The sequence below is a fragment of the Quercus lobata genome, chromosome 5 (genome assembly GCF_001633185.2).
Source record: "Quercus lobata isolate SW786 chromosome 5, ValleyOak3.0 Primary Assembly, whole genome shotgun sequence".
Taxonomy (NCBI): Eukaryota; Viridiplantae; Streptophyta; class Magnoliopsida; order Fagales; family Fagaceae; genus Quercus; species Quercus lobata.
Genome location: NC_044908.1, coordinates 67841062 through 67863611, shown reverse-complemented (window position 1 = coordinate 67863611; position 22550 = coordinate 67841062). Strand labels below are relative to the sequence as shown.

Sequence of the window (22550 nt, the reverse complement as noted above, 5' to 3'; positions counted from 1 at the left end):
TTTAATTTTATCACTATTTACTTAATAGTATTTTCTAAATTTTTCTTGTTCAAGAATTATTCTTTCACATCAATAAATATGAATATGAAAATTGTAAATTTATGTTAAAAATTATTTTATTTTAAATTAAAATGCATTTTTTATTTGAAAGAATAATAAATACAATTTGTTAAAGCTTGTTTATATTTATTATTTTCTATTCACTTTATAAAAATAACAAAAATACATTTGAAAGTTATTTTAATTGCTTAATATTTTTTTAAGGGTAAATTTTCATATTTTTACACATTTAATACATTTATTTGTATTTTAATTAATATTAAATTAATTTTGACGTCATCACGGTTTGACCTCGGTCCGACCTTAAAAACCTTAAACCTCTCCATTCTCCGATTCTTTGAACGGTCCTGATTTGAAAACCTTGACGGCAGTAATAGTTGGATTGGGATGAACTAATTAATGGTTTTTACTCTTTCATTTTTTTCAAGTTACTAAAAAAAAATCAGCATATAATTAGGAATTAATAGACACGTGGCACATTTTTAATCTATAGTGCACGAGATGAAACAGAGAGACAGTGAGACAGAATGAGAAAGTTGAAGGGAGACCCAGACGAAAAAGTTGTGGGGTGTGGTTTGCTTTTGAGTTGGTGGGCCCATTAATGAGGTGGCATGCCACGTAGGAGAGTTGTATAAGAAGAGACGTGTCAAGGTCGTGGACCTACACTTTTTGTGTTAGTCCTAAACGAGACAAAGTGTGTCAAACTCATCTTAGCACGTGATTACACAGGCTTAAGTAAAGCAGCCAAATTTCCCGACTCTAATTAATGCTTGGTTATCTCATGTAGTATATAAATATAATCACCACCACAGATATTCTCCATCATGAGAATGCACAGCCACTTTGACTAGATTGAATTATTAATTACAATCAAGACTCCGATGGTAGATGTTGGGTGGGTGTGAGTGATCGAATCTATACTGAAAATCATCTTTTTTATTCAGCCAAAAAGAAAAGCAGCAAGGAAAAAGGTTGTGTCCTAACTTTGTGTCGAGCTACCACGTTATATTTTTTCCATTATACCAAGCTTGTGACTCAAACCGAAACAAACGGTAAGCTTTCATGAAACCTTTTTTTAATCTCTAGATATTGTTTATAATGATAATGACAAAAACTGTCAATTGGTTTTTTTTTTTTTTTTTTTTTTCCCTTTCGTGTTATTGCATTTGACTGCATTAACTTGTCATATTGTTATTAGCTTAGGTTAAAATCAATTAGGAACAAATTGGAAATATCCCATTTACATGTATTTGTAGATTTGGAAATTTGGTTAGAAGAGCCATAATCATGGTTGGAGTTTATATCCCGGGACAAATATAATATTACATTACCTATTCAATGAAAGCATGATTTATTGTTTTCAAAAGAAAAAAAAAATGTGAATATACCCCAGGTACACTCAGAATAGTTAACGGATGTAGATTAAAAAAATTATGTTTTAGCAATTTGCATTAGTAACCAACAAACCATGTAAATTTTTTTTGTATTTTGTATTTTTTTTTTTTTTTTTTTTTGAGAATGCAGACAATTTCTTGTATTAAAAAAATCAACTGGGATCAGTAAAGAGTATATCATATAGATGTGGTGGAACATCCTCTACCCACACTGACAAACTTCTAACATATCTAACATGTTTAACTAAGTTATGGGCTATTCTAGTTACCAGTAAATTTTTTTTGTATTTGATTTGCTCTATTATTTTTAAATTAATATAGAAAATAATTTAATTGGAGATTGTAGTAGCATATTTGTGAAGAAATTGAGTAATGCTAGGAATGTCTTTCAATATTCTCAAATTAATATAGAATTTTAATTTAAATTGGAGACTGCGGATTTAAGAATATATATATATATATATATATATTTTTTTTTGACTGAAATGGTAGAAAGAATATTTTTAAATTGTTGTGATATTTTTGTTGTGTATTTCAAACAAATTAGATGAAAAAATATTTTTAAAATTTTTACTTCTGTCTTACTTGTTGCATTGCATGACAAGACTATTCACGGTGAGTCTCGTAAATCGTGACATGACAACATTTTTTTTTTTTTTTTGAGAAATGACACATGACAACTTGATTGCTTAATTACCATTAAAATCAAATGATTTCTGAATTTTCCAAACCATGTCCATCGTGGACTCGTATTTTTTTAGTAAGAAACGGTCAATATTTGATATTTCTGTAATTTACAGTTGTTGCAGAATAGTCATTAATCATTTATAACATCTTTTAAAGCCATTTATAGACTTCTCAAAAAAAAATCATTTATTTAAAGCCATTTAATGTTCTTTCAGTCTTTTGCATAAAGTATTTTTCCAATAAATAAAATAACTTTTTTTCCGCATAATTTATAAAATAAAAAGTTTATAAATAAGTAAAATGGTGATGTTAATAATAGATACATAACGTTGTAAAAATTGTTGTGCCATGTAACATTGTTATTTATAAAACTATAAGAACAAAGCAAAGAAAAGAAAAAACAACCCTCAAATTATGTTTATGCGCATATTATACATGAATCCGCATCTCTTATATGTTTATTAGAATTTGACAGCATACCAAAACAATAACATCTTACAATGTTATGGTTGGATGATACAATCATTACCTTATGTAATAACTAAGATGTGAAAGGATACCATCTATGATCGCTTTAAGAAGCTATTAGATTGCTTAAATCAACAACAATCACCGTACAAAAATTCTCTTTCATACATAGTGTTCCACTAATTTTACTAGATTTTCATTTGTTCATTTAAACTTTAATTGTCTTATGCATGTAATCAACATGTTGTTCCACTCCACACACATATACATACCATGTCATTAAAACAAATTATAAATATAGCATGTCATTAAAAGGAATTAGGAGATGTAAACTGTTAAGATTAATATAATTAAAAATACTTGACATAAATGCATGAAATTTAGTCTTCAAAAAAATTAGTCTTTAAAATTTAACCCAAAAGAAAATAGTCTACAAAGAAAAAAAATACACGTGAAAATTCATTTACCTTAATACAATTTTAGTGAGTTTGAGATTATAAAATACTAAAAAAAAAACCACCACGCACCTTTGGCACAGTGATCACTCCACAAGTATAAGTGTTTGTGAGGTGTGGGGAGTAAGGGTCGGGGTTCAAGTCTCCTAGAAGGAGCTTCACACACATATATACTTAAATTAGGCTAGAGTAGAAATTTTATCTTGTAAAAAAAAAAAAGTTATAAAATAAAATCACCTTCTGTTACATATTTTTAAGACTTTTGATAAGGTTTTAAATGAAATGAATTACTTTTCAAAAAATATTTTATAGAAAACTATTTTATTTTTATATATTTGATTAAAACCTTAAAATGAGTTGTAAAATTATCTTTTAACTTCTACAATTTAGCTTTGTATAAGATAATATTGTTTTCCTTATTAGTTTCATGTGAATTAAAGTTATTTTTTTAAAAAAATAATAATAATTCTATTTTATACCAAGTTAGATTAAAAAAAAATTAAGAAATAATTCTTGTTTAATGATATTAATAAATACTAGAAAAAAAAAAAAAAAAACTATATTCACATCAAGTTTGACTAAAATAAACGGAGCAGTTACTTTAATAATTTTTATGAGGAAAAAAATATTTCTGATAAAAATATAGTTAGCTTTTATTTATTATTTATTATATATACTCCTTTGTGGAAATGAGGTCAATGATTAAGCCAGCAGTCAGCACTGCAGCCAGAAAGGCAAAAATCTACCACAGAACAGAATCAAAGTCACATACCCATTTCGTAAAACAAACTCACAGTGAAGGGTATTGTGGTCACACGGCAAATTACAGTACCCCCAAACTGCTCGCACAACACAAACTCTTATATAACCACCACCTCTCTTTGACACTTTGAAACCCAAAAAAACAAAACAAAAACAAGAAAAATTTGTTTGTTTCAGACATTATTATGTAACATACACAGTCTCTCTTTCTCTCAGTCCATAAGTACAGCCCCCACTTTTTTCTTTTTCTTTTTTTTCTTTCGGATAAGAGTGTGACACAGAAACAAAAACTGAGTCTTTATTAGCCACTGTTATGGTACTCACTATTCTGTAACTCACTGTTTTTATTTTTTGTTTTTTGGATAAGTGTAACTCACTGTTATATATCTCTTTTCTTTGTTTGTTTTCAAAAGCTCTAGCTAGCTATTATCAATGGCATCCAAGAATCAAAGTGAGTATCAAACAGACCCAGAGAAATCAAACGGTGGTGGTGTTAATGGGGCTTCAGAGGAAAGGTGTCCCATTGAGGAAGTGGCACTGGTTGTGCCAGAGACTGATGACCCATCAATCCCAGTGATGACTTTCAGGGCATGGTTCTTGGGCATAACTTCATGCACTCTGCTCATCTTCCTCAACACTTTCTTCACCTACCGTACACAGCCACTGGCTATCTCAGCCATTCTCATGCAAATTGCTGTTTTGCCCATTGGGAAGTTCATGGCCGCCACGCTTCCAAGGAACGAGTACAGCCTTTTTGGGTGGAGATTTAGTTTGAATCCTGGACCTTTCAACATGAAGGAGCATGTGATCATCACCATCTTTGCCAACTGTGGTATCTCTTATGGTGGTGGTGATGCTTACTCGATTGGTGCTATTACTGTCATGAGGGCTTATTATAAGCAAGGCGTGAGCTTCCTTTGTAGCCTTCTCATCGTTTTGTCCACTCAGGTATTGTTTTTGTTTTTTTAATCTTTCTTGAATTCTTTATTTATTTTGGGTTTGTGGGATTTTTAATATGTTTTACTATTTCAGTTTCCTTGTTTAGTATTGTCATTAATGAAGGGTCTTTTTCTTAATTGCTTTTTCTTGGGGGGTGGGATTTGGATGATGATTTCAAGAACCGAAGGGTCAGTAATTGTAACTGGTCAGAATTTCTGAAGATACCTATCTAAAAAAATAATAATAATTCTGAAAATAACTTTTTTTACCATTACTTGTCAGTTCTGAAAAGTGTAATTTTTAAGATATTTTATGTGTGTTTGGTTAATTTATTTAATTTTTTGGTGTGCAGATTTTGGGATATGGATGGGCTGGAATGCTTAGGAGATACCTTGTTGATCCTGTTGAGATGTGGTGGCCTGCAAATCTTGCTCAAGTTTCTCTGTTTAGGTCTGTTTTTCTCTGCCTACCATTTTTTTTGGTCCCTTGATTTATTGATAGTTTAGTAAGAAAGGCTGTGAGACAAAGCAAACGGCAACTTAGTTTTGAGAGGACCATATATTTTTTGATAGTTTAGATTGAACACAACAGAAACCTCCACTTAGCTGACATGAGTTTAGTTGTTTGACTTAATAGAGGTGATACTTTAATTTGTGGTAAGTGAAAGCAACATAAAGAGCATAAGAGAATAACCAAATGAGGCAAAACAAGTGCTTTGGTGGCAGAGCATCAGCTTATTCTGTCATGGACTTTTAACTGGAACAATTATAATGTTTTCAATTTATAAGTTGAATAAGTTTTGCATATAACATAGATATGGGGCACTGGTTGAGAATTTGTTTCCTGGGCTATTTTGCCTGGTTGGTGTAATATTCGCTTCAATGACACAAAGAATACCAATTATAAAAATTGGGTCAAGTTGAATGATGGACTACTTACTACTTGTTATTGTTAGTAACGGAGAATTTTAATGTGAACAAAGCAAAAAGTAATCCAGGTTAAGAGAACTTATGCATCAGCATAACTTAGAGAATCTGAATTATATTTTTTGATTAGCTGTTATTTATTTCCATCAGTTTGACATTCATCAAATCATTTACTTTGTTGTTACAGAGCACTACATGAAAGGGAGCCTAAAAATAGTGGAATGACCCGGATGCGATTTTTCTACATTGCCATGGCAGCAAGCTTTGCCTATTATGCACTCCCAGGATATTTATTTCCAATCTTGACATTCTTTTCGTGGGTCTGCTGGGCATGGCCACATAGTATCACAGCTCAGCAAATTGGGTCTGGTTACCATGGACTTGGAGTTGGTGCCTTCACTATTGATTGGGCAGGGATATCTGCTTATCATGGCAGCCCACTTGTGGCACCCTTCTCTTCCATTCTCAATGTTGGGGTTGGATTTATTATGTTCATCTACATAATTGTCCCTTTGTGTTACTGGAAGTTTGACACCTTTGATGCTCGGAAATTCCCTATATTTTCTAATCAGCTCTTCACTCACAGTGGGACAAAATATGATACCACTAAGATCTTGACTCCGCAATACGATCTTAATATTGCTGCTTATGATAGTTATGGGAAGCTCTATCTTAGTCCTCTATTTGCCCTATCTATTGGATCAGGATTTGCAAGGTTTACAGCAACCCTCACTCATGTGGCACTCTTTCATGGCAGGTAGGCTGCTTTCAAACTTGGAGTCATGTACAGCAATTACACTTTATTAGATATTACCATCATTTCTGGTAGTTTTCATTTAATCAACTGAGATTAGGGCATCAACATTTAACATTAAAGTATAGGAAACTTTATCAAGTACTATACTTGTTCATATCTGATGAGCTAGCTACTAAGGTATGGTAAGATTAAAGAAGTACAGGATGCTCCAACCAGTCTCCTTTTTAAAGCAGAAGATAAAAGAAGGATATTATAAATCTGTTTTTAACAATTATGAATACTAAGCTTTGTCCTGTTTTTGTAATTCTCCCCAAACTGATGGCTTGTGAAAACTAGTTTTAAGAATTGTAGAATCTAACTCCCTATTTCCCTTCATGTTTCTCTCCAAATGCTTGGAATAAGTACAATTCACAGGAAAGAACTGGATGAAAATGTCATTTTCCCCCCATATAATTCACAACTTCAAGTGTAATTAGCTGCTTTATGATTATTATCCTGTTTGACTAAATTACAACCGGTTTCTGTTGTCTAGTGATATTTGGAAGCAGAGCAGATCAGCAATTAAGAATGCAAAGTTGGACATCCATGCAAAATTAATGAAAAATTACAAACAAGTGCCTGAATGGTGGTTCCTTGTTTTGTTAATAGGGAGCATTGTTGTTTCTCTTTTATTATGTTTTGTGTGGAAAGAAGACGTGCAGCTTCCATGGTGGGGGATGCTCTTTGCCTTTGCCTTGGCTTTTATTGTTACTCTCCCAATTGGGATCATTCAAGCAACTACCAACCAGGTATAAATTTTTTATTCTGGTTTGTTGGTTTTCTTCTTGTCTTTTTATGTTTAAAATCCAAGAATCTAATTTGGATTTATAGCTGGAAGGACTAAATTGTAGATTTCATAATGTTGACATCTCAATGTTTTTGCAACTACTATGCAGCAACCTGGATATGACATAATAGCACAGTTCATGATCGGTTATGTACTGCCTGGAAAGCCCATAGCAAACTTGCTTTTCAAGATATATGGAAGAATCAGCACTGTCCATGCTCTCTCCTTCTTGTCTGACCTCAAACTTGGGCACTACATGAAAATTCCACCTCGGTGCATGTACACAGCTCAGGTTCTGCAGCTTGGAAATATGGTCATTTAAGAAATTTGAATTTTGTTCTTAGAATGTTAGTTCCTGACCTACCCTTTTTCTTTTTCCAGCTGGTGGGAACTCTAGTTTCTGGTGTAGTGAACCTTGCAGTTGCATGGTGGATGCTGGAGAGCATTGAGAACATCTGCGACGTTGAAGCACTTCATCCTGACAGCCCTTGGACCTGCCCTAAATTCCGAGTGACCTTTGATGCTTCTGTGATATGGGGTCTGATTGGACCAAAGCGGCTCTTTGGACCTGGGGGGATGTACCGTAACTTGGTATGGTTGTACCTCGTTGGAGCTTTCTTGCCAGTTCCTGTTTGGGTATTGAGCAAAATCTATCCAGACAAGAAATGGATTCCATTGATAAACATACCAGTTATATCTTATGGTTTCGCTGGAATGCCACCAGCAACTCCCACCAATATTGCAAGCTGGCTTATCACGGGAACCATCTTTAACTACTTTGTGTTCAAATACCATAAAGGCTGGTGGCAGAAATATAACTATGTTCTATCTGCTGCATTGGATGCTGGGACAGCTTTCATGGGTGTCCTATTGTTCTTTGCTTTGCAAAACGAAGGCAAAAATTTGAAATGGTGGGGTACTAAACTTGACCATTGTCCTTTGGCATCATGCCCAACTGCACCAGGCATTGTCGTTGAAGGATGTCCAGTTTTTTAAATAGTCCTGCTTGTTTGAAGATCCAAAGACAAGGTGGGAATGGTGTAGTTTGAGAAGAGGAGCCAATTTTATATGTTAAAAGCTGGACGTATAGATTACATTGAATAACCAATGGCTTTGCATTTTTGTACATGCTTGTTATCTCTAGGGTTGGTGAATGAGGGTTTTCCCCTTTGTGCCTGATAGTAGGAATTGATATTCCCATGAAATGTTTTTGTTAGTAGTTTGATAGTTTCACATCCTTAATTAAGATGTTTGCATTTGAAATTTCTCCCTACTACTCTCCTCTGAGCCTCTTGTTAGATTCTAGATTGCTTTTGCATTTACTTTTTGGTAATTCTTCATTCATATTCTAGTAGCTATGAGGACCAAGAAAAGCAACAGGAAAAGGCATTGCCAGAATCAAATAAGAAAAAGCAGTCCACAGGTTACAACTAAATGAGAGCAACTTCTATCTCTTGTGCTCACTCTTTAAGGTGGAATCTAATATCAGTTCTATTAGCTGGTGTTCGTTTTAGACATTTGGCATGAGAAGCCTAGATGATAATTTAGTGTCTGGGAATCTAATTCCTAAATAGAACTTCTCTTTCAACCTCTAAAATTTAAAACCATGGGACCTTTTTCTAGGGGCTGGTAGTTTGAGTTGAAGACTGTATTACAGAAAGCATGTAGTGCTTGCTTTTCCAAGGAATAAGTCTTGGGAAAGATGGGCTTGGCAAATTCTGTCAAGAAGTGGCCTTATGAACAGCCAATCGGATATAGCAATTTTTTTTTTTTTTTTTAATTATTATATTCGATTTGGAAACACTAAGAGATATCAGTTGAACTATAAGGCTTTTAGCAATGACCATTATTCATTCTTAGGTTCCTAGCCATAACACACCTATTTTTCTATTATATTACTTTCTTTCTTTATCTGTTTTTCAAAATTACCTTGCTTGTTACTATCTTAATTCAGCATGGCCTTAAAAAAGAATGTGGTTTTGAATACACAATTTGTGTTGGCGAGCATTAAATAGAGCATAAACAAATTGGTACGCAGTACATTGATCAGACTATTGGCAATGTACCGCAGGTCTTATTGACCACAAGGTGTGTTCTGTTTGGCATGAATGAGCTGGTACAGGCAAGTAGAGTGTACACAAAAGCCATAAAAACTGAATTAACCGATCAAAACCAGCCACCAACAGCGATCACCGAAGGCATCGACCGTGGTGGTTGGAAAAAAAAGAAAGAAAGAAAGAAGCAGGACAACGATTATAATGTGCAGTTTGGCTGTCAATTAAATGCTTTAAACCTATTCAAATTTTAGTCTTACATTTATAGATTATAGATTTTATGCATGAGCAGAAAAGTCATTTTGCCTCATATGCAATGAGGAAGTGGAATCAACAGTTCATCTGTTTACCTCATGTCGTCTTTCTAGAGCTTTGTGGTATGGAAGCCAATGGGGAATTAAAATTGATGAATTTATTTTCCAAAGCCCAGACCAATTCATATGCCTACTTTTGAATCCTCCTTAGAATGTGTCCAATAAAGGAGCTAGTGCTTTTTGGAGCTATTGGCAAGCTAGGAACAAGAAAGTTTTGAGGGAGTGGAGCTGTGTTTTAAATCTATCAAATCTATGCTGGCTAGTACAATGTCAGAGCACTCATCAAAAATCTCCCTTCCAAGGCTACAGCAACAGCCTAGAAGGTCAATATCATGGGTTAGGCCAGAGGCAGGAGCTATAAAATTCAATGTGAATGCAACGGTGGGTTGGTCTATGCTGCAGTAGCAATGGTTGTTAGAGACTAGAGAGGAACACTGTTATTTGTCTGCTCAAAAAAGGTAAACACCAGCAATCCTCTTCATACAGAAGCAGAAGCCCTAAAATGGGCAGTGTCATTAGCAGCGGCACTATCATGTTAGAGCATCTCCAATAAATGCTCTATATCTATTTTTTGGGGCAAAAAGACCACTGTTCACACTTCATTCACATCTAACAGATTCTTCATCTTCATTTTTTAGATTAGCTTTGCTACCGTACTTCTCTACAAATAGAGAACACTGTAACTTTTACTATTCATTCTCAAAATGTTTTTTTTTATTATAATAATAAGGTATTGAATAAAAAAAATGTTGGAATATGTGTAGTTATTAAAAAAAGAATAAAGAATGAATGAAAAAATAATATTTAAATGAGATGGAGAAAATAATAGAGAATATGTTGGAAAGTGTATTTGAAAATGTAAGTAGGCAAAAGCTAAATATCACTGTTTATTGTCCAAACAATACAAAAATTTGGCTGATCTGCTGAAGATACTCTAAGAGTATCTCCAGCAAATTCATCAAATTTTTGTACTATTTGGAAAATAAACTGTGACTTTTACCTATATCTACCAAGGTTTTCAGACCCGAACCGTTCATTGAATCGTAAAAGAGAGAGGTTCAAGGTTTTTGAGGTCAAATCGAGGTCGAACCGGAGTCAAACCGTGATGACATCATAATTAATTCAATAATTAATTAAAGCCTAAATATAGATATTAAATTTATAAAACTAGCAAAATTGACTAATATATCTATATATGTGAGGGAAATTTAATGATTTTCAAGCATATATTTAATAATTAAATAAGAAAGTTAATAAAATAAAATAATAACCATGAAAACATTAAAATTTATGATTAATTTTTTAAATAAAGTTGAATATCTTTGGAGGATTTTAATTATAATTTTTTTTATTCCTTATAAGAGATGGATAATTTAATTAAGTAGAACAAAATTGTGTTAAGTTGTTTTTATTTAAAAAAATATATATATTGCTAAGGGGTTGGACCGCATGGTTCTTGCCACCGGTTCGTGCAGTCTAACCCAGGTTTTAGGGGTTCACGGAATTGCCACACATACCCGATTCTTTATGCTTAAAAAACTGATTTTCATCCCAATTCTCGGTTTTCACGGTCTGACCTCCCGGTTCGGTCCGGTTCTGAGAACTATGATATCTACCTACTTTTTCAAATACACTTTCTAACAGATTCTCTATCTCATTTAAATATTATTTCTTCATTCATTATTTATTCTTTTTTTAACAACTACACATCTTCCAAGATTTTTTTATTCAACACCTAATTATTATAATAATAAAAAAAATTAGAAGAATGAACAGTAACCCATCAGACTTGATGAGCTACTGTTCATGAGCCAAAAAAAATTTTGGGTATAGAGAATCCATTGGAGTGGCCTTTTTTGGTCTCATTATCTATTATAGAGAATAATTTGCTTTTGTATAGACCATTGGAGATGCTCTAATGAGGTTATTTTTGAAGAAGATTCACAGGGGTGCATTCAAGCTATTCGTTGTAATAGGCTGAATATTCACTGGAGGATCAAAAATGTTTTAGAGTAGGCCATTAAAATTGGCTGAATCTATCCCAAATCCATTCTTTTGTTGGTCCCCTAGAGATGGTAATAGGACAGTCCACTCTTTAGCAAAATGGTGTTTAAGATCTAAAGCTACTGGCTATTTTGATCTTTGTAATTGCCCTCCTTGTTTTGTTAATCTTATCATGGAAGAGGCCCTGTCTGTTGTAGATGTTTAAATTTTTTGCTGCTGTTGGAATAAATTTTTTGCAGTCATCAGAAAGGAAAAGTCATTTTGCCACTCACCCTAAATAAATTTTATACTTTTGGGCTTGTACTTGTCTTTTACAATATGGGAAATTACTGTGTAAAAAAAAGGCTTAAAAAAATTGAAGGCCCAGCCCAACCCCATAAACAAAAATGTGATAATCCAGCCTCAAGAGTCAAGACCATTTATACCTTTAAGGAGGGATAAAAGAATGAAGACCTTATATATGTAAGGAGCAGAAGGTAACCAAATTATGAGAGAAAATTTTAGTTAACAATGCCAAAAGGGGAAAAAAATTCAGTATATACTTCAATTCAGGCTTTCACTTCTCAACTGCAGGAAACCTATATAATTCATTAACGATTACCATTAAGAATCCAAAGTTTCATCAAAGAATCAAGCGAAAGAGCAGCTGAACATTGCAAACAGAAAGAACAAGCAATAAATTTTCAGATCAATGGTCATCAAGTAATTCTATTATGTGAAATACAACAGTTAAATCTCATTTGATGCTCCTTCCTGAGTAAGCTCTGTCGGAATAACATTACCTCTCAACATATATTACTACATAAAAGTGTTAAGATTACAGTGTTGACATGGATGTGTATGTTTACCTCTGCAAGGACTTGTAGAGCACCACTGTCACATACTTGGCTATAAACCTATGAGTTGTACCAAGTGCTACAACTGAAGGCCCACTCTTCCCTTTTTGCATGTAAAGATGATTAAGCACAACATGTTGAGGTCTTGATAAAGGAGGTGGAATTTCCATGTGGGACGAAGGCACATTAAGTAAAGTCATTTGTAAGTGTGGTGGGACCAATGGTGGCTCCTTCGCAAAATCTTCTGATCCAAGTGGCATATTGTTATAAGTTGACTCTGGGGACTGAGGAGGTTCAAAACTGGAAATGCTTTCAATGTCTTCGGGAACATAGTCCTGCACATTACAACAATAAACAAAAACTACTCAGTCTCAATTATAAAACCAAAACCCCTAAAGCAGCCAAGCCTTTCCAACATATTTTGACTAATGGAAAGTTAAGTGTATGTCTGGAAAACTCCTAAATGAAAACCACATACTAAGATAAAGATGACCTAAGCGAAAGATGTATGATGACTACATGCATGTACAAAAAAGAACCAAAAACGTTATGCCATAGTCAAATGATCAAATCACAGCACACACACATGCACAAAAAAGAACAAAAAAACATTAATATATTCTGTTGTAATAAATGGAAAACATTAAAAAAAAAAAAAATTGAATGACATCAGCAGTATTGCATTACTAAAATAAATATAAGCAAGATAATTACAAGAATAACTGCCAGGAGAAACACACTCCTAGAGAAAAACACGAGCAAAATCAAACCAAACATTTGAGAAGAAAACATTAAACAATTAGAGGCATCAAGAGTTGAAATTGAGGCTGAATCAGAAGTTGCCACAATCTTGATGCAGACAAACAACCGGGATAACAATTATCCTAACAGAGCTACCATAGCTGACTAGAAATTTCTAAAGAGGCATTTTGACCAGTATTGGTTAAATAATTGACTGAGAGAAGCAAATTTTTGTGCAAATCACTTTGCTAGGCCCACACCATATGTTGTTCTCTCACTACTCTGAACATTGATAGTCCAAGCTAATCTTGCATCCATGCGCCAAACAGGTAATAGTAATAAAACTTATAATAATACACAGAGAAAGAAATTCCCACAGCCAATCAATTACAGACAATTACAGGTTTTGTATTTTCATATGGATTATGAAGCACCAGAGGTTAATATTAGTTCATTGAATTCAACAGAAAAACCAAACTTTATCATCCTTTCAAATCCCAGAAAGAGCAAGAGAGAGGAAAATGAAGTAGAAGGTAGTTTTTTGTGTCATTGTGTGATATTAGGAAAGATTAAACCATTTTAGCGGGAAAAAAGATAGAGGCAAGACTAAAGCAAAAAGGAACTGGGTTGACATAATTAGAAAGAAAACATTACAAGTTCTACAATGTACAATAGCAATGTTGAATTGCTAAAACAATAATTAGTTCGTACCAAAGATTTTAGTTCATATACAATCCCTAGGTTGTATCTTTAGGACAAATCAAAACTCATGCATCCAGCTTTAGCTTTCTCATCAAGATTTTTTTTTTTTTTTTGATAAACTCATTGAGATTAACTATTACACAAGTTATCTACACTATAATTCACACATTCATCTGGTACACTGGCATAAACCAGAAAAGTGGAGAAGATATTAACCTGCAAGTCCAAAACATGGTAAGCATTGCCTGCCTCGTCTTGGATGCAGGGCAACTCAGGAGCATACCTCCAATGTCCATCAACAATAAACCTGTACTGGTAAACACCAGATGGTAGAACTTTCATGATGGTGAAGTCTTTTCCTGATCTCTGTAGGGGCAGTCTGATCAACAAGGTACAAGGGATATTAGGAGTTTAGACAGCAAATTAAGCACAACTGCAATTTAGAAAATGAAAATGTAAAAAGAAGGCACCAAATTTCTGGAACCTTGTCCTCCAATCATCCCACGATCCCTCCACAGCTACTTCATTTCCATCATAGCTCCATGTAATCATTGTAGGAATTCCTTGCTCAGTGCACATGTCTTCATACCCTGAAGCAGTTGGTGTCCATGATTGGCTCGAAGCATACATCTCATCTGGTCTTTGTAGTGGAACCACCGGGACCTGGAAAGAATAAAAATGTAAAATATGCAAAAATACACTTGGATGGAATATGTATAGGAACATCGAACAGCTAGGATTGTAAATAAACCAAACCTAGTATTAAAAGATAAAATTGGATCATTTCATTTTATTTCAAAAGCAAACCGACCTTGATCTTATCACCAAGCTAGATTACATTATCTAGCATGAAAAAGTTTCTTGTAGAACAACCTGGAACTGGTTCACAAACTACTTAATTAATTTATCCTTTCCCCATTGATGGCAAACACCATGATTAGATTTTTTTTTTTTACCCCTTTGACAAATCTATGCTAATAAATAATAACGAAATTATAGTTGCAATTATATTATTTGAGACTGAGTATAATTTACCAATCGAAAATATAAATATTTGAGTTGATTAGAGAGAATGATTCTCATTTAAAAATTTATAAAAACTACAATTACCAACCCTGTAATGTTAAAAATTATATATATTTTTACTAAAAAATAGATTGTTTATATTATTAATAAATTAGAAATAATCATTTGATATCTTATGGACTTATCTACAAACTTCCACAATGCAATCTCACGCCCATGTAAGTATATTTTTTTCACATGCATACATATGAACATACAATATTATATATGCTCTATACTCACAACCTAATTTACAAACACGGTATTATTTTTGAACTTGGCTTGTTTAATTGTCAAGCCTAAACATTGCTTTTGCTTGGCTTGCTTACTAAATAAACAAACATAAGCAACCTTTTTCCCAAGCTAAGCCCTATCGCACACATACGAATAAAAACAGGCCACATACATGTGCGGTTAATAGCAACATATTTCAGGGTAGAGCAGGTTATATATACAATAGAAATGAATTTACCAAAAGTGATTCAATGGTATTCAAGATGTTTCCCAAGGGAACTCAAATAAATCTCAAGCATAGAATCTAACAAAGTAGCAGTTTTAGAAGTTGTTATCCTCTAAATACTTCTACAAGCACTGCGTCTACAGGCAAGCCTTCCCCTCCAAAATAAAAAAACAAACAAATAAATGCACACAAAACCCACCAAAACAAAGGGGATATAAAGTCATGCTTTAGTCAAAAGTTGTTAATGAAAATAAGATCCTCTCTACTAAGCTGGATCGAATCAGCTAGTCAATTCCCACATAATAAATAATCAAAACTCGGCAATTGGTGCTATTTTTGCACCTAAGACTGTGTGGCTCCTAACAGATGATTATATTTCAACATCCACCCTCGATTTCAAAGACCAAAAGTACAACCTAATCATAAAAACACATTGCAAGAGGCAAAAGCAATGAACTTTTTGTCTGTCAAACAAAGCAGAAGATATGGGAAAAATGTATAATTAAAGGCTGTTGAGTTTTGAAACACCAGTATTCCTTTTGGACTTTGCATCAAACAAGTAGTAAGTGTACGGAGACTCCAGACAGAACATTAAGCGGCAGGGAAAAATAATAATTTGGGGTTTTCTCCAAAAGATCACAAACAAGTAAATTTCACTTTCTGGAAAATAATCCACGTATAGAACCTTCTCAACACCATTTTTAACCAATTGATCAAATTTCCTTTTGCCACATCACTATCCCAGCCCCAAACACAATGTTATTACAATCAAAAGCTATGAACTTGCCCAATATTCAGAAAACCCAATAAGTAAAAAAAGGATAAAAAAAAAAAACTGCAATTGGAAATAACTGATATCAAATCCAAATCTTCCTGCCTAAAATTCACAACACTTTAAAAAAAAAAAAAAAAAAAAAAAAAAAAAGGCCAACAGAAATTAAAGAGAGAAAGAGACAGAGAGAAAAGCAACTCACTTGAGGAGTGAACATCAAAGGTGACTGGGTGGCCCTAGGGCTATGAGGAGGTGACTGACCCATCAAGTCAGGAGGAGACACACCAAGGGCTACACTTGGTGCAGCCATGCCTTCATCCAAACCACCATCAATACCAATACCAACACCACCACCACCACCTTCCACACCATCTTCCTCAGCCCCAGATGGGCTTTCATCCCCATCTTCTCTTCCATTCACATTCCCCATTTTTTATTATCACCTTCCACCACCCCCAACCCCAAGCCCCCCCACAACAAACCCAACCCACCAAAAAAAAAAAAAAAAAAAAAAAAAAAAGGAAAGAAAACCCACTTGCAGAATCTCCAATATGATTCCCCCACAACACTACAATTCTACTTTTACCCTCAAAACAATATGAAAATTCAAGACCAACCCATCATAGATAACCCCATTTTGGAGATTCTTCAAAATGTTAAAACACTAAACATATATCACAAAATAAGGCTTTTTGAAGCACCCAAAAGAAGCGCAAAATGAGAAAGTGAAAGGCAAAGTTAAATTTTTTATTTTTTTTAATTTATACAAAATAAATAAAAAATACTGCTAATTTAATTATAATCTCCGATGAGTTTGGAAGATCGAATGGTGGCCCAATGAATATGATGTTTTGGTTAGTGGGGGGATGGTCGTCACGTCATCATTTTGACAAAGTCCTTTGCTTTGCTTTTTATTATTTACTGCTTTATTTTATTTTTTATTTTTAACCCAAGTGTTTTTTGTTTTTTTTTGTTTTTTTATAAAAAAATGTGTCATTTCAACGACTCAGAATGTAACGCCATTGAATTTGAGGTGGAGCTTTTTAAAAAACGTCACATTCACCATCATTGTTAACTATTTCTCAAATATATAGCATTATTAAAATTGTATTATTATATTCTAGATTTGCGTAAATTGCACTCACCAGTGAAAGTGAAAAAGACAGTAAACCAATGATTTTTTTTTTTTTTTTTAATTTTTCGTTTTTATTGTTTTTCCCACCTCTGTAAATTATTTCATTTCATGACATGACTTCTATGAATTTGATTGCAGACATGACTAGAACTAGTGTCCTCAATTTGCCTTTTTCTTTTTCTTTTTTGTTGCTCCTAAGGTATATTCAATTGTTTATTAAAAATTAGATTTTACTTTTCCTCTAAGTTTAGGCCCCCTTCTAAATTAATCTCTAGACTTTTTTATAATTAAAAAAATAATTGAGAGTGAGATGATTAGAACCTTGGACAAAATTTCACTCCAAATTAATTTGGAAATAAACATTTTAAACTCCTCTTATATTTTATATTATTAGATGAGTATCTTGAAAATCTAACAGTTGGATTTAATATTCTTTATATTCTTCACACATATGTCAAATTTAGTTTAAATCAGATGTTATTTACTATTTGGTCAATAAATTTATTTTTTATACATAATTTTTTACCACAAAAACTTAAAATTTAAACAAGTAAAAAATGGCATAGTTATTGATCTTTAATCTTCTTGAAATTTTACAAGCATGAAGGATATAATAAGAACATGCAATTTAATGATGAGATTTTCAAAATTCACATTTAATAAAAAAAATATATATAAAAGGAGTTTGAAGGAAACCTTTTCCTAGAACCCTAAGCAATTTTTTTTTTAAATGTCTAAACTCTGAAGCTGTCACTTGAGTTCAAACTTCCAAATTCCAATGCTCTTGACATTTCTAGACTTTGAAGACTACAATTTTTACTCTTCACTCATGGTTATAAAAATCATGATCTAGATCATAGGATCGCATGATTTTACGATCTCACCTCACCAAAACTTTTAGAATCATACTAGGATCGTAAAAATTGTAGGATCCTAAATAGGATCTTGTAGGATTGTATAAGATCCTATCGATCCTACCAAAATATCAATTTTTGGTTTTTTTTAATGGTATAAATTTTTAGTTTTGATGAAGTTTTAAGGGTTTTTATTTTTCTATGTTGTGATGGTATGAATTTTTTTATTATAATTATTTTATATAATTATGTTAACCTAAGCAAATGCTTCATCATTTCTAAATGAAGTTTTATACTTGCTTTGCTACCTTTTAAGCTATAATGTAGTTAAATTTGTTTGATCAATATACTAATTTGTGTTCTAATATTATTAAAATATTTTTCTTGTATATAATTTTATTAGTATGCTTGTATTTGTATATTGATTGATTGATTTTTTTTGAGCATGCTCTATAACTGTTCATGAGTGGTATAACTTGAATAGTTGAGTGTGAAGTTGTATCTTGATCTTTTTTTGCAACTCTAGTATACAAATATACAATATCTACATAAATGATGAATTGGATGATGATAATTAGGACGGTGGTTATAGGAACTCTAGAATGGGAATAATTAAATATTCACTTCACCTTAATATTCATCTTACTTTTGGATTTCATATTTAGTTAGCTAGTTTCCATTTGATAACTTATTTTGAATTTTAAACTTAGAACTTGGAAAATATTTCCATATGTGTTGATAAATATTTTGGTATTTAGTTGTTAATTAAACATTTATTAGACTTTTTAGATACATTGGTCAAAATTTAAATATATTTGTTTCGTTAGTATAGACGTAGCGATGTATGGCATGCAAATTGCATCATATGATGCAAATCTTTGTTTTTTCATGGATAAATTCACAAATTACATGATTATTCAACATACAAAGTCATTATGAATGTGTTTTTTTACTTTAAATCCGAAAATATGTAGGATCTTACAATCTACAATCCCACCTACCTCCGACGATCTTACGTAGGATCCCGATTTTGACACCCTTACTCACACCAATTATATAATATACCTATTTTAATATGATCCATCATATTTTCAATGTCAATTAGCCTAAAAATGACGTTATTTTTATGTTTTAAAAAAATGGTGGGTTAACAAAAATATTCTAACATATATTAATGGGAAAAAAATATTGATGATATTGTACCACTTGAGATTTTCATAACTCAGAGATTTATAAAAAAATAAAAAAAAATAAAAATAAAAAAAAAAGATCATCAAATTTAAAGGTATGAATAGTATTTTTAAGGATATTGATTTGACTAAAGAAACAAAACAAGTAAAAACACCTTTTGTGGGTTTTTTTTTATTTTTTTATTTTTTATTATTATTATTTTTTAATTCCAGATTGTTACTAGTATTGTTTACTTTCTTATTTTGTATTGGCAACATTGAACTAGACTTAGGTTGCCTTTGATATGGAGGGATTTTGGAGTTTTTTTTTAATAGATGAAACTCATCAAATTACTTTAAAAGTACTTTAGCATTCAAATTGTGAAGAGAGATTTGTAAAAATTAAATCCATACCAATATTATAATTAGTAAACGATTTTTTTTTTTTTTTTTTTTTTTTTTTTGTTTTTAGAAGAATTAGTAAAAGATTTGTTTGAGTACTAATTTTCAACTGTGTTATAACACTTTCCAAATGCAAGTAAGACATATATTTTTATTTAAACCCAAAGCTTATTACATAGGTTGGAAATGGATGGAGTATCATTCAACAAGAACCATTTTTTGATGAGAGTGACGGACTATATGTAACTCATCAATTAACTTTGAGGTTTTCAATTTATCTAATTTCTCCTCTTTATGGTTAGAAATGTTGTGTAGCATTTGTTTTACGCAGATATAATTATTAATATTTTATATATATTTTGGACAGTATTAATTACATACACCATTTTGCACGCATGTCCTTACACACAGTGACATAGCCACACAGGCAATTGAAAATTTAAAATCATGTATTCATGAACTCATAATTTCAGTTTAAATTCACTTGTGTGTATGAGCATGCGTGCAAAATTGTATACGTAACAAGTTTTACTGTTATTTTTTTATGAATAGGAGTTGAAGAAACAAAATTGCCAACACATTTTGACCCATGATCGCGTGCATACATGTGTAAATATATTAGATAATCAAATCATCCTATAAACCCAGTTGTTCTGAAGAACTGGTTTAAGCTATATGGATTGATAATAACTCATCTATTATCATCTTGTTTAGAAACTTGCATAAACATTGTTCAAATTGTTGTCAATTGATATCTATTTTGTTTATAAAAATACATTCAGGTTTCATTTATTCAAATGGGTATCAAAGTGAGGCTAGGGTTCTATCTAATAGAAATGAGAACAATAGCCTAAAGAGAGGAGTTACCTTTGTTGATTATTTGCTCAAAAAAAAAAAAAAAACCTTTGTTGATTAAAAGAGGAGGAAAATCCATTAAAATGGTTTGATCATGGTAAGAGGAGAGCAATTAATGAACAAATGAGAAATGGTGAGTTTATTCAAATTAAGGGAACCAAAAAAAAAAAGGTAATAGAAGACAAAAAATAATATTAACAAAAGTAGTAGCAAATGACAAGTAAATTAAGAAATTAATAGAGAGTATGACTTTGGATATAATATAATAAACGGAAAAAAAAAAAAAAATACACATATGGCCAATCCTAACTAGTCTATTGAATTGTTATTATGAAGATATGATGACTTGAAAAAGAATCAATAGTTTGGACAAAACAATGGCCGCTCTGGAGAGTTTCTGCTTTTGCAAAGGTTGCATCTTTGATTCTTAGAGGAGACCTGTTCAATTCCACATGATAGCACCATTGCTAGCTCTTATGACCCCACCATAATCCGAATCCCCGGAGTAGCCTTCCCTAGAATCCCTACTCCTTCCAAGTTCATCTTGATGTGATTTGAAGAGGAAATTTCCACAAGATTGAGATAGATATGTTTGAATTTTCATTTTTTTAAAAAAAAAAAAGTAATGCAATAAGAACTCGTCATGTTCATCCTTAGTAGCCTTAAAAATTTTAAAACTATGACTTTTGTTGTTGTATTGGCTACTTTTTAAAACAATGGTTGACTTAGATTCAAGTCACTTGACTAATCTTGTGAAGAGAAATGGATTTGTGAGGTTTGTTTCAAGATTTGACAAGATTGATGAAGTTAAACAGAGGTTTAACAATCTAGTAACTGTCATTGGTGATGTTCGGAGTGCGGATCTATTAAAGGCCACAAGATGGCTCTAATACATCCACAAAGAAAAGTTCTTAACAAATACTTACTTACTCTGCTTAAGTTTATTACAATGAAGGAAAAAGTTAATGGATGTTGTAAGGGCATTAGGTTAGGAAATATTTTGTAAAAATTTTGGGGGGAAAAAATGTAATTGATTTTTTTTATAGCCTTTTTATGTTTCTCATAAAAGTGATATTAAAACATTTCTAAAATGGTTCACTAACAAATAACCTAAGGGCACCTATTAATAGGACCCTACAATAAATCATTTAAGCTTATAATATACATAGTTTGTAGGGGAAAAATGGTTGTAGCATTAATCTATTAACTACGTAGTCAAGTAGTTACTTTTTCAAACTATACAGCAAAATACTATTATTTTGGAACTTGATATTGCTGATGTCAAGTTCTATGCATATTTTTAAGTGTCAATGAAAAATCTTCAAAAAAAGAATTTTATGGCAAAATATGCATAAAACTCAACATTGTTTATGTTGAATTCTAGGTTGAACTCAACATTTCCAAAACATGAGTATTTTGCTATATAGTTGAAAAACTAGGGTTATTTAGTCTTTTTTTTTTTTTTTTTAATACAAGATAGAAATTGTACTCTAGAAAAATCTAAGAGTCCGTTTGGTTGGAGGAGTAGAAAAGTGGGAGGATAGAAAATTGGAAGAGGATAGAAAAGTGGAAGGATAGAAAAGATTTAGTTTTCTCCTATTTGTGTTTGGATGGGAGGCTGGGAATGTGAAGAGATAGAAAACTTATTTGTTTGGTTGAGAAGAAAAAATGAGAGGATGGAAGAGTGAAGTTGGTTTAAATTTTCAATTTTGTCCCCATTAAATAAAACAAAAAAGTAACACATTTTTTTGGCAAAAAAAATTGTGTATGTGATAAAAAAAAAAAGGTAATACATTTTTTTGGCAAAAAAATTGTTTATGTGCAAGTGGACAAGGAAAAAAAAAAAAAAAAAAAAAAAAGAGGGCAAGTGGACGAAGAAAAAAAAAAGCATCTGGGCATGGACAAAACCCCTA

The 22550-nt window shown here is 32.2% G+C and overlaps 2 protein-coding genes across 3 annotated transcripts; one reads left to right on the top strand and one right to left on the bottom strand.

Moving 5' to 3' along the window:
* Nucleotides 1-3946: 3946 nt before the first annotated feature.
* Nucleotides 3947-8553, top strand: LOC115989806 (oligopeptide transporter 3). Of its 2 annotated transcripts, none has more exons than XM_031113686.1 (7): nucleotides 3947-4049; nucleotides 4240-4774; nucleotides 5118-5215; nucleotides 5879-6448; nucleotides 6981-7236; nucleotides 7384-7566; nucleotides 7656-8553. In XM_031113686.1, exons 2-7 carry the CDS (start codon nucleotides 4259-4261, stop codon nucleotides 8268-8270), a joined length of 2238 nt encoding a protein of 745 aa, XP_030969546.1. In that variant the 5' UTR covers nucleotides 3947-4049; nucleotides 4240-4258; the 3' UTR covers nucleotides 8271-8553. The 2 variants fall into 2 exon arrangements, with proteins under 2 accessions (XP_030969546.1, XP_030969545.1); XM_031113685.1 differs by having other exon boundaries at nucleotides 3950-4142.
* A 3742-nt stretch (nucleotides 8554-12295) lies between these two features.
* LOC115992914 (SNF1-related protein kinase regulatory subunit beta-2) lies at nucleotides 12296-16689 on the bottom strand. The gene is made up of 4 exons (XM_031117162.1): nucleotides 16425-16689; nucleotides 14410-14588; nucleotides 14142-14304; nucleotides 12296-12817 (listed from the first exon to the last, which is right to left on the bottom strand). Exons 1-4 carry the CDS (start codon nucleotides 16650-16652, stop codon nucleotides 12491-12493), a joined length of 897 nt encoding a protein of 298 aa, XP_030973022.1. The 5' UTR covers nucleotides 16653-16689; the 3' UTR covers nucleotides 12296-12490.
* Nucleotides 16690-22550: the final 5861 nt, after the last annotated feature.